General features: G+C 40.8%; 1 protein-coding gene across 1 annotated transcript in view; it reads right to left on the bottom strand.

The window, feature by feature from the left end:
- Positions 1–12,377, bottom strand: part of LOC146305409 (uncharacterized) — a 28,553-nt gene extending 16,176 nt beyond the window's left edge. Inside the window, exons 1-10 of the mRNA XM_084713089.1 lie at positions 10,227–12,377; positions 7,695–7,756; positions 7,461–7,499; positions 6,771–6,971; positions 6,154–6,530; positions 5,476–5,627; positions 1,842–2,030; positions 1,119–1,247; positions 708–746; positions 123–248 (exon numbers count right to left, since the gene is read on the bottom strand). Of these exons, the coding sequence (XP_084569215.1) occupies positions 123–248; positions 708–746; positions 1,119–1,247; positions 1,842–2,030; positions 5,476–5,627; positions 6,154–6,530; positions 6,771–6,971; positions 7,461–7,499; positions 7,695–7,756; positions 10,227–12,125 (3,213 nt within the window). The 5' untranslated portion in view covers positions 12,126–12,377. The remainder of the gene's footprint in view (positions 1–122; positions 249–707; positions 747–1,118; positions 1,248–1,841; positions 2,031–5,475; positions 5,628–6,153; positions 6,531–6,770; positions 6,972–7,460; positions 7,500–7,694; positions 7,757–10,226) is intronic.
- Between the last annotated feature and the right edge of the window lie 2,155 nt (positions 12,378–14,532).

Below are 14,532 nucleotides of genomic sequence, written 5' to 3'. Positions count from 1 at the left end.
CTGGAACACACACACACACACACACACACACACACACACACACACACACAGATGACAGGTAAGACTCACAGGAAGTCTTTCCAAAATCACTTCAACACACGTACTTGTGTTTGTGTTCGTACCTTGTTGAGGAGAGGCAGGTAGTCCCTGACAGAACCGATTCTTTTCAAAACTTCTCGGAGGTCTCTGACTTCGCTCGGTGAAATGTTCTTGATGAAGACAGTTTTCAGTCCACTGTCTTTCACAGGCTGCATCAAAAGTTAACAAGAAGACACGACCACAATGCACAGTTGCATTCAGTGAACAGTAGAAAAGTTTTTTTCATATTAAAAGACTGAAGGACTGACTGACTGTTTCTTTATGCTGGGGCTGGGACAACCAGTCAGCATAATTAACGTCATCGATTATAAAAACACATTGTGAACCGCTGCACTTGGTTCGGGCGTGGATTCACTCTCATTCATTCACTGATTTCCACTTCCTCAGACCTGCTCAACTCAAGATTCTTCATTTCATATTTTGGTGTGACAAATGCAGGAATTAAGATTTCCCCTCAAATATAATCTGATATAAGAGACGGCGTTTTCACCTCACAGTCTATCTCAACGCACAAAGTTATATTTTATAGTTCTCTTCATCTGGCTGACATTTACCAACAAACTTTAAGGCAGTTTACAAATGATGACGAGTGTGAGAGTATTACTTACTGAGTTCATCAGCTCCATCAGTGCTGCATAAAAGTTAAACTACAACAGAAACATCAGAGTGGGAAGTGTTAAAATTCAAACGATGCATCAAACTCAACTAATGTCATTAAACTCCACACTCGGTGTGTCTCTGCATCACCATATCATGGTGTGTGTCTGGGCTACTTTCTTTTTCTTTACTTCTTATATATTTTAAACATTATACATCTGGTGAAAATCTGATTATAGAGTCAAGTCAGAATCAGGTAACAACAACACATCTTATAGAGCAACTGATTACTTTAAACTATAGAGATCAGTGTCCTGCAGCACAAAAACTATCCAGCTGAACATCAGTTTTGTTCCTTTTTCTTCAATATCTCAAACATTATGAAAATCCATCAATAAAAACAGTGTAATGTTCGTGCTTACCTGTGTCTCTGCAATGTCTCTGGTTATTACACGGAGACAAAGTCTGGAACCTTTGAAAAAAATGCCGTTGTCTGTGGAGACTTTGATTACGTTTTGCGCAGTCTTCGATGACGGCATCACGGCAAAGGCCTGAGAGAAAAAACAAAAACAAACGTGTGTTAGTACATGAAACATGACGACTGGAAATGACGTGCATGTGCTTCCCAAAAGCACAACAGCCAGATTTTGGCGCTTTAGACAAAATTTGTGTTTTTGAAAACACAAACTTTCATCTTACTCACATAAAGATGTTTTACCTTTTTTTCATCCAAAATTTATATCCAAGTACTTTTTCAATGATATTTTCGATCTTTCAGCGTAGTTAAAAATCAGTCTCATGTAAGCTTTATGTGAGGGATAAAGCAGAGCACTTTACACGATCACGCTTATTACACAGCGACTTACTGAACAAAAACAATAATTTGACATCAAATATTGATTTTAAAAAGATGTCATTGCTTTTGCTCAGTCCATCACAGTCTATGATCAGAACTGCATCCACAGTAACAGTTTGTTCTCCATAGCAGCAGCTTCCTATTCAGAAATAACAGACCGTAGAACGCCATAATTCACCAACCAGAACAGACAATTCAATACAGCTGTGAAAAAAATAAGTGTGCAAAAGTCTAGTGATAAATTTCACAAATGAACTAAACCAATGCAGATTTATAACCTGGTGCTTACCATGCGCGTCTGAGGGATAACGTAGATGGTGTCATCTCTGTACTGAAAACCAAACGGCATCAGCAGTTTGGCGACGTCCTCCTCCGTGTAGCAGTGATCAGAAAACTTTGGCAGTCCGGTTATGAGCAACTGCTTCGAACCAAATTCCAAAAACTGGAGAAGTGAAGGAAAGAAAGTGAACGAGGGATAACAATGAGGTTAGTGACATTTAAAATTAAGGCAAGGTGGCATATTAGCAGCGCCTGGGTTTCAAGGTAAATTTAAGACTTTTTTAATACCACACAGAATGAAATTCAATTAAACTAAAATTTAAAAAGTAAATATGAAAGAATGAAGGAAAACCAGCAGGGATTGATTGATTCTAAATTAATTAATTTAAGTTTATGCTAAAATAAAAATGTGCTCATTTTGAAATGACGAGGTTTCTGGCTGCAGGTCTGATGACGCTGACTGAAACTCAACCAAAAATACAAAAACATTTTAGATCTAAAATTACTGCCGATGGCAGGCAAAATAAAAATATCGTGAAGTCTGAGCAATTTGTACAATATTATTTTCCATAAGCATTTATTAAGGACACTGTAGCACATTTCAGTGTTTATTTGTGCATCACCTTTGTTAGAAAACAACCTCCTACCTCTTTATATCTTTAAGAAAACTATTGTCATGCTGGAATACTTGGGGTAGAAATTTAGCTGGACAGCTAGATGGATAGAAAGCTCACAAAACATGTCCACATCTTCTATATCACACTTGCAAGTGGGCAGTTACAGCCTTCAAAAGAGTATCAGACAGGCAATTATTTGTAGGAGATGTAGTGCAGCCGCTGTGATGTGAACGTCTGTAATTCATCATCTCTTATCAGACCGTCTACAGCTGTGCTCATAGTCCTCCCACAGAGTACTGTCGGTTCCGATGTCCTTCAAGACAGCCTTGCATACCTCATTAATAAATACACTGTGGTGACATGCTAGAACATTGGGTCACTAAAAGATAAGGCCGTATTTATCTGCATTTTTGTGCCACCACATCCTTCATAAAAATGACTGGACCTACTTTTGGGGTGAGGCAGGCCTCTGGATCGTGGCACGCTGTGAACAGGAGACAAAAAAAAAGACAGTGAAATCATGACCACACACAGGCATTTTTGTGTCAGACACACTTTTGGATTTCTTACCTATTCTATTAGGATGCAGATGCATTGCCACCATATCCCCTGCAAACAGAGTGTTAACTGTCTGTTGCTGTTTGCTCACTGCTGCAGCTGTTTGCTCAGATGAGACAGATGCAACCTTGGCTGATGCTGTGTTTGTTTGTGTCTTCACTGCAGTCACAGGATCTTAAAAAGAACAAATTTAAGTATTAATTGCGATGAATGTCTCCTTAAGGATCTTCTTAACTAAATCAATTGCAAGTAAAGTCTGGGATTAATGCGAGTCAAAGTCTGCATGTTAGCTGGGTGACTTAAAAATGTCAAAATTAAAATGAAAAATCGATCAAAGTGAGTTTTTGATTTCCATTATCAAAACCAAGGGTAGAATCTGCAGTTATTTATCTTTTCCCTCCACCTGTGCGTACTTCTGGTGTCTGGCGTATGAAGCAAAAAATAAAACACTTCAAAAACAACACAGCGTAGCTTATCGATTATCAGTTGTCAGGGCAAAAAACCAATGATCTGCGTTTATTTTACTTTACGAATTAAGTCTCAGTACTCTAACAATGATGCAGTCCTCCGTGCTAAAATAAAATAACATAAATATAATAAAATAAAAAAAATGTTTGAATCAAAAACTCGAATCGTGACCTGAAAATTTAAAGTCAAATTGCACTGTGGATTTGGAGAATCGTGACACCACTAGCAAAGACATATTCAATGTTATTCTATGCAAATATTTGTGTTTAGTAACAATCCATTGAATCCATCAATCCATTGAAAAGGTATCAAATTTACCTCTTCTCTTCAACCCTCCAGCTGGCAGCTTTGCATCCACGGCGGCTCCAGCTGAGCTTCCTGCAGGCTGCATTTGTGAAACCCTCGCCCGTTTCTTTGCAGCTCTAGTTATCTGCTTGCTTGTGACGTTTTTCGCTTTAGAAACCAAGACTTTTGCCTTGGTGACAGCTCTTAGGCCTTTAAGTGAATCTTTGGCTGCAACCATCGGATTGGTACGTTTGCCTGTCGTAGCTTTTCTGGCTCCAGAGAGCAGTGAGGGCACATTAAGCGGTGGTCTGTTTGGTGTGGGGAGAAGAACCTTTCTGGGCAAAGTGGTGGCTGTGAAAGTACCGGCTTGAGGTGTGAAGAAACTGGATGTGGCGGGTTTTCTGTGAACCAAAGACAAAATGGAAAATTGGAAAGTCACGGTCATTCTAACTGTCTAAAGGTTGAATTTTATTCCATGTGTGAGCGATTGATTGTTTTTGAATGAACAAGATGAATGATATTAAACATGCAAGGGATGGACAAAACATCATGTGCATAATAGCTGAGCAGAAATAAAACTCCCCTTTGTGTGTTTTATTATTACTCATGTACAAGTGTGCTGATTTTTTACATAAGGTAAATTCCCACAAAGTGAATACAGCAAGTACGGTAAAGTCTAAATAAATGAACTGCATGTTGGAAAGAATTAAACGTGAAAACAAAGTTGAAAAATATCTTTTTCACTCTGGACACAAACTGTTTGTGTGAAACACCTTACTTTTTAAGAGGCCTCTGTTGCACCCTGTTTCTTGTCCCAGCCTGCTGTAAAAAAAAAAAAAAAGAAAGAAAGAAGCTCTTCAGACTCTTAAGTTTTTCAGCGGCTTTCTCTTTTTCGACACACACGACTGCCTATATGTGTACAAGTTAACATACGAGCACACACATCTTTACATTACTACAACCACTGTGAGGCCAAAATATTTAATGTTCAAACCGAACACAAACTTTTTTTCAACTTTTTTTTTCTTGGCATCGTCTTGTTGAAATAAGCAGGGACATCTCTAAGAAAGACGTCTGGACGGCAGCATTTGTTGCTCCAAAACCTGTTTGTAGCATTGATGCTGATTAACCAGCTGCTACCGCAACCCCCGATAAGCAGAAGAAAAGGGATGGATGGATGCATGGAATCAAGTTATGATGTTGAACTAACTTTCTTACAGAAATACTTTGGATAAAGTCGTCATACTAAATAACAAAATATAAGCAACAGATGATCAAGGGAGAACTTGGCTAAAAGTCCTATATTTTCCATATTATGAAGAGGCAAAGCATTAGCAAATGTCACTGTCACTTTATACTGTACCTCTTCTCTGAATGGAACCAGCATAAGAGGCTTGATGTTTCCAAATTGCTTTCCAGCAGCGGCAACATCCTTGTGAAAGAGAGATTTATCAGTTCCTTGAAGTCTCACCAAGGCTGAATGTGAAGATTTGCCAGACTGAACAAAGAGAGAGAGAGAAAGAGAGGAAAATAATATAAACTTAGACCAAAGATCGTGCTGGTTATCACAAACGGACAAAAGAGAAAAATGCATCTGTGTTTAAAATGTTCATCCAACCTCTAATATCATCTGTCTTTTAAGGCATGTTAAATTTCCCTAATACACAAACACACACACACACACACACACACACACACACACACACACACACCAACCTTGGTCTTTGTGGAGGAACTCGCCTTCTTTGCTGTAGAAGAGGAGGAGGATGAGGAGGAGGACTTCATCTTCATTAGCTCGGCCAGTAAGGCAGGAGCCAGAGTTTTAACCACGGCCTCCAGGTCTGACTGTCTTGACAGAGACTGGACAGCTAGAGGGACGAAGATGAAAAAAGTGTCACACAAAAGCAGTTTTGGTGGTTGCGAAGCCTCATACAGAGTCTCATAAGCTGTTAACGTCATTTCTCTGTTTTCAGCTTGGCTTAAAATCTGCATGTGAACCACTGAAAAATACACACAATACACATCTGTACACATAAGAAGCACTGTCACTTTTTATTATTCTATGCAAACTGTGTAACGTATTAAACTGTGTAATATTTTAAGATTTTGACACTTTAGGCAAATGTCGATGTCCCAAATGTGAATATTTGCCGGTTTCCTTTCTCTTCTAAACTGAATGTTTGTGTTTTGCAAAGTGATTTAATATTAAATCAATAATAAAAATAAGCTTTAGTTGCAGCTATGGACTTTAAACCTTGACAAGGTAAATACTACATACAAAGTATGAAAAATAAGTGTATTTAAGGCATGCACTTATTTAAAACTCTATAATAGGTGCAGGTATGTTCAGTAAAAAGTGTCTAAACACGGTCTTTATTCTCAGAGGTCTCAAACCTGATGTGTCCAGTCGTTTCTTAGCCAGTCTCTCTGCATTGCTTGGCTTCCTTTGCTGAGAGGATGACCCCTCTGTGGATGACAGCTTCTCACGGCTCCTCCACGGTGGCGATTGTCTCTCATGGCTCCTTCTTGGAGATGATAGTCTCTCATCACTCATCCATTGTGGTGATCTTGTCTCACAGCTCCTCCTTGGAGAGGAAAGTCTCTTGTCACTCCTTCGTGGCGGCGACCATCTGGCTGGGCTTTTCCTCGGAGACGATCGTCTCTTGTCATTCTTCCTCGGCGACGACAGTCTCTCAGAGCTCCCTGAACATGAGCGATAGTGGGAGGAGGTCGGGCGATCATACCATGGCGAGCAAGAACGAGAACTGGACCTGATGAAAGTCCAGATGAAATCATGTTATGACTCAATTAATCAAGTAATCATTTAAATAATGACAATCAATCAATTCACACCAAGTTGAGTTCGACTAACAAATCTAAAAGAGTCCAAAATGAAAGTTGATGTTGATGTGGATTTTCTGCAGGAGCAGGTTTGGTAATTTCACAATCTGGTGGTGAGAAATATCCCCTCTGTTCACCCTTGTTCATATCAGAATCTATGAGTGTCAGACCTGCGAGTGTATCCAGAACTGTGCGGCGATCGTGATCGGCTACTGCGTTTCTCTCTTCTACGCTCGGAGACATGGTAGCGATGGGGGCTGGATGAGCAGGAACGGGAGCGACTTCCAGAACTCGTTTTCTGGTGACGATGCTGAGAAGTCTGCGCAGAGGTTGAGGGCGAGGGCGAGGGCTTGGCGTCTTTACCTGCAGCCCTGAAGAGGTCAATGGACAAGAAAAGCAGAGGTGAATGACAGGAAAGGGAAAATAGTAAAAACCAGCAGGGTACTGGTTCAAAACTGGTGATGGCTATTATGTGTCTGAAAACCAAAGCTAGACAGACACTGAGCAGAGTTGGACAGATTGCAACTCCAAATTTGCTGCCCCCAAACAATTACAATTGGGCCGTGTTTGTGGACTGGTAGTTTTGGGGCCTCAGCACTGAGGAGTGTATATCTGGTATACCAGAATTTTTGTCGACCGTCTTGCAGTTTGGGAAGCCCATACACAATTTCCCAATTTTCCTCACTCTTTTGAAGATTTACAGGACAGGAGGTGTTGCGCACTGTACAGATTGTAAAGCTCCCCGAGGCAAATTGTGATTTGTGACTTAAAATATGAAATTTGCCTTGAATTGACTTGAAAACACCCATGCAAGATAAATTAAACTGCACAGTGTCTGCTGCGCACCTTAAGATACTTACCTGGGTCCAACTGCTATCCCACCATCCCACTGTGGGTATCTGTGGAAAAAAAACAAATAAAACACACCTATTAAAAGAGCAAAAGAGGCCACATTGTGACAATAAAAGCCAAAGGTTTCTGCATTGAGGTAGGTGGTCATAAAGTGTTTGTACTTAGGTGAATTATTTACAAAAAAGGCAATAAGTATTTTAAAAAACACCAATTAAAAAAAAGTTCTAAGAAGAAAGACTGACTGTTTTTGTAGCCGTCTGCAGCTCTCAATGTGTAGGCTGGTGTTCTGGTGGAAGATCCAATCCTAGTAGTCAGAACAACAAACACAGCATTTAGACAAGCCTCATTATCATCAAAACTGATATCAGCTTCAATATCAGAAGTGCCATTATTGACTGACAACACAGATATTTAATATATGTCTACAAAAGCAAAGCATATTTATCTGTTTTCTTTAAATGTTGAGTCAACAGGAGTCATCCAAGAAACAGGAACAACCTTTAACCCAAGTGAGGAGCTGAGACCTCAGCGAACAATAAACAAATAGTTATATTTTAATCATGGCCTTAATGTGCCAACAAATATCATACTGGCTAAATTTTTAAGGACAAGCTGCTGGAATTCCCCAAGAATTACAGTTGAATTAACAGTCAACTTTGGTTAATTTAAGTATTTTTCCTGAAAATACAACAAACACAGGAGTTCCAGTAACAATCAACCAAAATAAAAAAAAGTTCTCAGATTCTTGACGGTGTGATGTTTGGTTCTTCAGTCTTTTAAAATGTCAAACTTTTTTTGAGTTTTTTTAATTGGCCAAAATGTTAAATCCAGTGTTCAAAAAGCAGGAAAATAATCAAACACAGATAGTCCAAAAAAATAAAACAACAAATCTCTGCTGATGCTGTGGTTCTTGGGGGTTCAAGTTCATCATATCTGTAGCTGTGAAAAATAAAAGAATGGGACTTTGGCTACATAATAACACACAAGATTTTTTACAAACTGTCCTGAAAAAAAAGATGTAGCTGCTGTACATAATCCTTGACTTGAAACGAGATGTGATATGGTATAGCTGGTATGACCTGGATGTTTTTTGATACACTGCATGTTTTATAACCCCTGAAATTGTCTTTTATGAGTGTGCGGTCATCTTGATCAGGACTTGACAGGATATGACAGCTCCAATAGCAGGGAAAAAATGTTATACATTCACTAAAATTGGTTAAAAAAATTGGGCCATACTGAAACTGTTGAACAAAAGCCAAAAAACAGACAAAAGGGCAGCACACATCGTCCATCATCCTCTGATGCATTAGTTCTTCAGATTTGCAGATGCTTGTTGCAGATTCGACACAACCTCTAAGCCTTTGGTTCCAGTTTCTACAACTGTCTCAGCTGGCCACATTTCATGATTTTATATAAAATTATTTAACAGTCTTTGGTCCAGATAACTCTCAAATAACTCTAATAATGGCAGTTAAACACACATAAATTCATCTTTTTACAGAGACAAGGATGTTCTGAGCAAATTTCAAGTCAATCAATCAACGTGAAAATCAGACATTGTGACCTTGAATTACAGATGAACATAAACAGCTGTGACTGAAACGTTTACATCCCATTTACACCTGGTATTAAAATGCCATCTGTATCCAGGCAAGTTATCCTGAGGAGAAATTCATGTTAATGTGAGGTGTTAATGCTTCGTGATCAGGATGTGATCAGGTCTGCCTGAACATATCTGAAGTCAGTCCGTTCTGATCTCAGGTGGGTGTGAACGCAAACAATGATCAGGATAAGGTGTCTGGATACGGATCCCAATTTAATACCTGGTGTAAACAGGGTGTTTCTATCAGAATGTGTGCAATGTTTGTCATCCAAGCTTGTTTTTGCATCATGGTACACAGCTCATATGTGGTAACAGGCATCTTACTAGCACTTCATAGGGCTCAACCAATACTGGATATCATGGACTCAAACAAATTCAGTTAATGATATACCAGTCAATATTCTTTATACAATATAATTAACAGACTATAGAACATATACTGTACATAAACACACAGTTTTTGCAATGATTCCTCAAAAGCGGTTAGTACTTTAACACAAAAATGTACTGGAGGCAGGACATTTTACAGTTTAACAATAAACATTAGTATGCAAAATATCAGGGAACATAAACAGTATGGGAACATTCACAGATAATTTTCATAATTATAAAAAACTATAAACAGAAAAAAATCAAGCAAAATATACGTATATATTAAACCTGGATTAATTCATAGTCATTACTGATCTATGAAAATTCAAAGAACATTTTACATAAATTCTTGTGGATAGGCTTGAAAGTATCCACTCTGAGGGTCAGTCTCTGTGGTGCTCAGTCTGCTTGGGAAGCAGACGGTGGTTAGTTCAAGTCCAGCACAGACCAGTCAGTACCAGTAAAAGTGCGGACTGGTATCTGGAGAGGTGCCGGTGCAAGGCAGTGAACCCCGAAGTGCTCGAGGCGCCTGATTCTGTGGCAGCCCCCTCACTCTTACATCTCTCCACACATTATTACATCGAGTTAAAAAGTCGAATTTCCCCTGGAGGCATCAATAAAGTATGGCTTCTTCTTCTTGGACTTTTTCAACAATTGAAATCTTTCAGTAATTCCACACAAAATAAAAAAAAATGATACAATCGAAAAAACAAGTTTAGGTATTTTAATTTTAGGTATTAAAATAAACGACACACATTTTTTAAAGGCAGAGAGAACAGAGTTATCTTCCACTCACCTTCATATGAGTGCATTCTTTGTGACACAGAGAACAGGTATGTGGAAAGGATCTTGGAGGAGCCGCTGCATAGTCATGCATCATGGCCAGCGTTGGCAGATCCTTGGAAGCTGTCACCTTTGTCATGCGACTGAAGCTCATTGGGGCTGGGGCTGGTTGAGACAGAGCTGGAGGAAGAACGATGGGGGCAGGATCACCAGGAATAAACGCTGAATGCTGCAGGGCCCATGAGGCATCAGTCATGCCGGGGTTGAAAGCAGCAGCAGGAAATGACTTCGCACCAGAAGAAACCTGAGGCCACATCGCTTGCTCTGTATGTGATAATGGCTGCTTCTGCATCTGCTTCTGGGTCTGCGGCTTTTTCACCCACTCAGCAACTGTTGAGCCTCGACCTCGAGTTTTGCTCTGATCCTTAGCGCTACTGTTGACATCACTACCAAGGAGCACAACGCCAGGTTGGCTGGGACACACACCACGTAACACAGAGGCGGTTGGTTGGGTTTTCAAAATTGACCGGCGATCAGCCTCTGGTTCTTTCGAAGGAACAGGCCTAGAGGCTTCAGACTTCAAAACTCTGATGTCTGAGTCTTTCTTTGGCACAAAAAATGAGCTGGGGATTGTTTGGGATGTCTGGTTTGGTTGGGTCTTCATTCGTTTGGTCTGATCATGTCTTGGATGAGCCACAGATTTCTGTGCTGAACTGTACGAAGTGCTGGGACTGGTAAGAGACCTAGAACCCAAGGCACTGCATTTCATCTCTGTTGTATTTTTCTGCAGTGGTTCTTGACTGTGTCTATTATCGCAACTGTCCGTCACCAACATACTTCCACTCCCACCACTTCTAGCTCTACTGCCACTGGTGCTTCCAATATCCTCCCCAACCCCTTCAGTGTATTTGCCAGTATGTCCATAGTCAATCATTTTACTTGGCTGGAGAACAGCCGATGACATTCCTTCCCGGTGCATCCCTCCCCCTCCAGAACTACTCCAACTGTGACTGTGAATTCCGCTCCTGCTTCTGGTGGGTTGGGGTTCAGGGTAGGGTTTTGACTGAACTGCTGTTGTAGAACTCTTGGCCTTGTGAATTCGGATTTGGCGCAAGATGAATGGCAGGTTATCAGGAGTGATCTGGTCTTCAGGGAAAGAGATGAGATAGTCCAAGTCCTCTTTTTCAAGTCCAAACTGCTGAAGGATGTTAGCAGCTGATTCAGAGGTGTACTTGGGTTGACTGGACTCCGTGGGAGCAGCAGGTTTGTCTTGCATTGGATTTTCATAATCATCTAACCCTGGAATGGACTGCATATCATGGTCTCTTCCACTGGGGGAATTAAACATGCCATCACCACCACTTGCATAGTTAAAAGAAACTGATGATGAATAAAATTTAGAGTCATCAGCAGTGGGCCTTTTGTAGTTTGAAAACCAGTCCAAGGAGCTACCACCACTTTCAACATCCAAGGGTCTATGTCCTAGAGAGGCAGAAGTTGAGGGCACTGGGTATGAGGCCATCCCTGCACCTGTAGAGCGAAACTCATCCCTTTGAGAGCTGGTAAAGCGACTGTCCTGGTCAATGGGCAGATGCATCTGTTGGTTGAGAGCCCTCACCTCCTCTCTGGCTCTGGAAATATGCATGTCAACAGACCTCCTTATGTCTTCATCCATTATGGCCCTGCTCTGTTCAGGCCTGTAGCTCATCGACTGAGACATCAGCGATGGGAGCATTCCCCCAGAGCTGCTAGGAATTGCAGAGGAAGCTCCTGAAGAACTGAAGCTGGATGCAGGTCCAACTCCAGATGTCCACTGAGGGTCCTTCTCTGCCTGAATATTGGGAAGTCCATGCTGCCCCTGGCTGGTACTTTGGTTCCCAGAGGCATAGGGGTTATACAGGTGATGGGACATGGTGTGTGTGATGTTCAGAATGTTAGGAGATTTATAGCATCAGTAGTTGGGGAGGGGGTTGTTGTAGTGAGCAGGTGTGTTGGCTGTCAAGGTTAACTCTTAGTTAAGATCAGCCAGAGTGTTGTTTATCTGTGTGAGTGTTAACTGATCTTTCAGCTGAGCCAGCCGCATGGAGACATCCTGCTGGCCGATCAGGAAAGCTGGGAGCCCTCAAAGTAGAGGGCTCATTAGGGGCCCCTGCAGCACAGAAGCAGCACAACGCTCTGATAGCAATGCAAAGCTGAAAATTTAAAAAACAAAGGAAGGTGTTATTGAATAAGACCAAATTTCATCTTATCGGATGGATAAAATCCATCATCTGGAAGGTCTTGTCTTGAATAATCTACTCTGGTCCGACTCTGTGTATTTCACTTTCTGGTCTTCACTCGTAAGAAAAAACAGATGAGACAAAAGCAGCAAAGCACAGATAAAGACAGACAACAAAGTCTTTGCTGAAAGCAGGAGACATCCAGACACAAACTCATTTATTTCCTTTCTATGCTCATCTCTGGTGTAAACAGTTGAGGTTAGGCAACAGCAGACAAAGCACATTGCAAAATGCAACATCAGACACCTACAATTTCAATTTCAGATTGTCATTGCACATCATAATGGAAGACAAGGTTATTACAGTTAATTAAAACTAAACTAAAAACAAGGGCTGCCCCTAACTAAAGATTTTTCTTGTTGATCGGTAGTCATCAGTTCAACCAGCAAAAAAACCTGAACATTTTGGTCATTTACGTCAACACACAGAAAACACAGGAATAAATAACTTCTGACTTAACCAAAACAAATACTGACAGACCTGTCAACACTATGGATGCTGTGTAGTCGCTAAGTTCCAAACTCGTTCCTCGACCACTTCATGCCTCCAGTCCCTGTCTGAGTCCAGTCGGAGATGCTGTAACATTAAATCACCTCAGGCGCTGTATTATTCCCTGTCAAACAGCCTACATTGATCCCACAAGAGCTAACTGAGCTAGCTTGCTAAATGCAGTTAGCAGGCACAGTTCTTCTTCTTTGAATGGCAGCTTGCTACTGGGCAGAGCATTATTGCCATCGGGACTGTTAGCAGCAGTGTGCTGGACAAAAAGGACCATGCTGTTGTTTTGTGGGGTTTTTTTTTTTACTTTGACAAATGCATAAATGGAAATGTGGTCAGCGGTTGGCAGCAACTCATGGTTTAGTCAACTATTAGGGGGCAGCCCTGCTAAAAACTAAGACCAGGGGTGAAGATTTTTAGTTAACTGAAATGAAACATAAAAACTTCAGGAAGAAAAAAACAAAACCAATTGACAGGATAGTGTAGTCACAAAAATAAACAAAAAATACAGGAAATGTCTTAAGTTTCAGGTGCTGTCAATTACAGTGACAGTCAATAAGAACATCCAGTATATTGTAATGACTTACAATGTGATGACCTTAAAATGATCCAACAGCAATTTTGATTTCTTTTTTTTCCATGATATTCATTAAATGGGAACAACAGAAGTCCTACAAAGGTCAGAAAATCAGAATAAACATTTTACTTTTTTTTTTTTTCTCAAACTGAAACTGCAGTGAAAGGTGTTATGTTGCTGGTGTGATGTTGATGCTGATATGAGGTCATACTTTTGCTGAGGACCGCAAAAACCATGTGAGACACCACAGCTGCAGCTGCATGTCCCACTGACATAAATAAAAGATAGGCAACGCTCCCACTGTACAAAACTGAAACCAAAATATCTTGCATACGCGTGCTGCCATCTTGCGCTGGTGACGTCATTTGGAGCCACAGTTTGTGCACTGATGCCGCGCTTTTGAGTTCCCGCCTATAAATCTGATGATGCTTACAAAACATCAGAAATACCTGCAGACTCAGTTCAATGAGTCATTTATTATTGTCATGTTTTTCTTGTTTTCGCATTCTTATCTCTTTTACTGTTGTCTTATTTTTACTATGTTTTAGTGTCTTTTGCTTGTGTATCAATTTTCCTTTAATATTAGCTTAATTTTGTCTAAAGTGTTTTAGACCAGTGTTTCCCAACCCTGGTCCTCAGGGACCCCCCCCGCCCTGCATGTTTTAGATGTTTCCCTGCTCCAACACACCTGATTCAAATGATCAAGTTGTTGTGAGGCGTCTGCAGAGGCTCGATGATGAGCTGTTCATTTGAATCAAGTGTGTTGGAGCAGGGAAACACCTAAAACCTGCAGGGCAGGGGTACTTGAGGACCAGGGTTGGGAAACACTGACACAGACACAGACAAATGGAGCAGAATTTACAACGATTGCTGGAAGTGAACCAGGCTGTGTTGAACGGCTGATGAAACACAGCGTCAATCTATGATGTGTCACTGTCGCGACTGGCAGTGACAGCCGCCAGACC

The sequence above is a fragment of the Lutjanus erythropterus genome, chromosome 23 (genome assembly GCF_056507025.1).
Source record: "Lutjanus erythropterus isolate fLutEry1 chromosome 23, fLutEry1.hap2, whole genome shotgun sequence".
NCBI classification, from domain to species: Eukaryota; Metazoa; Chordata; class Actinopteri; order Lutjaniformes; family Lutjanidae; genus Lutjanus; species Lutjanus erythropterus.
The sequence above is the reverse complement of the archived record's forward strand: the minus strand, read 5'-3'. Positions and strand labels throughout refer to the sequence as shown.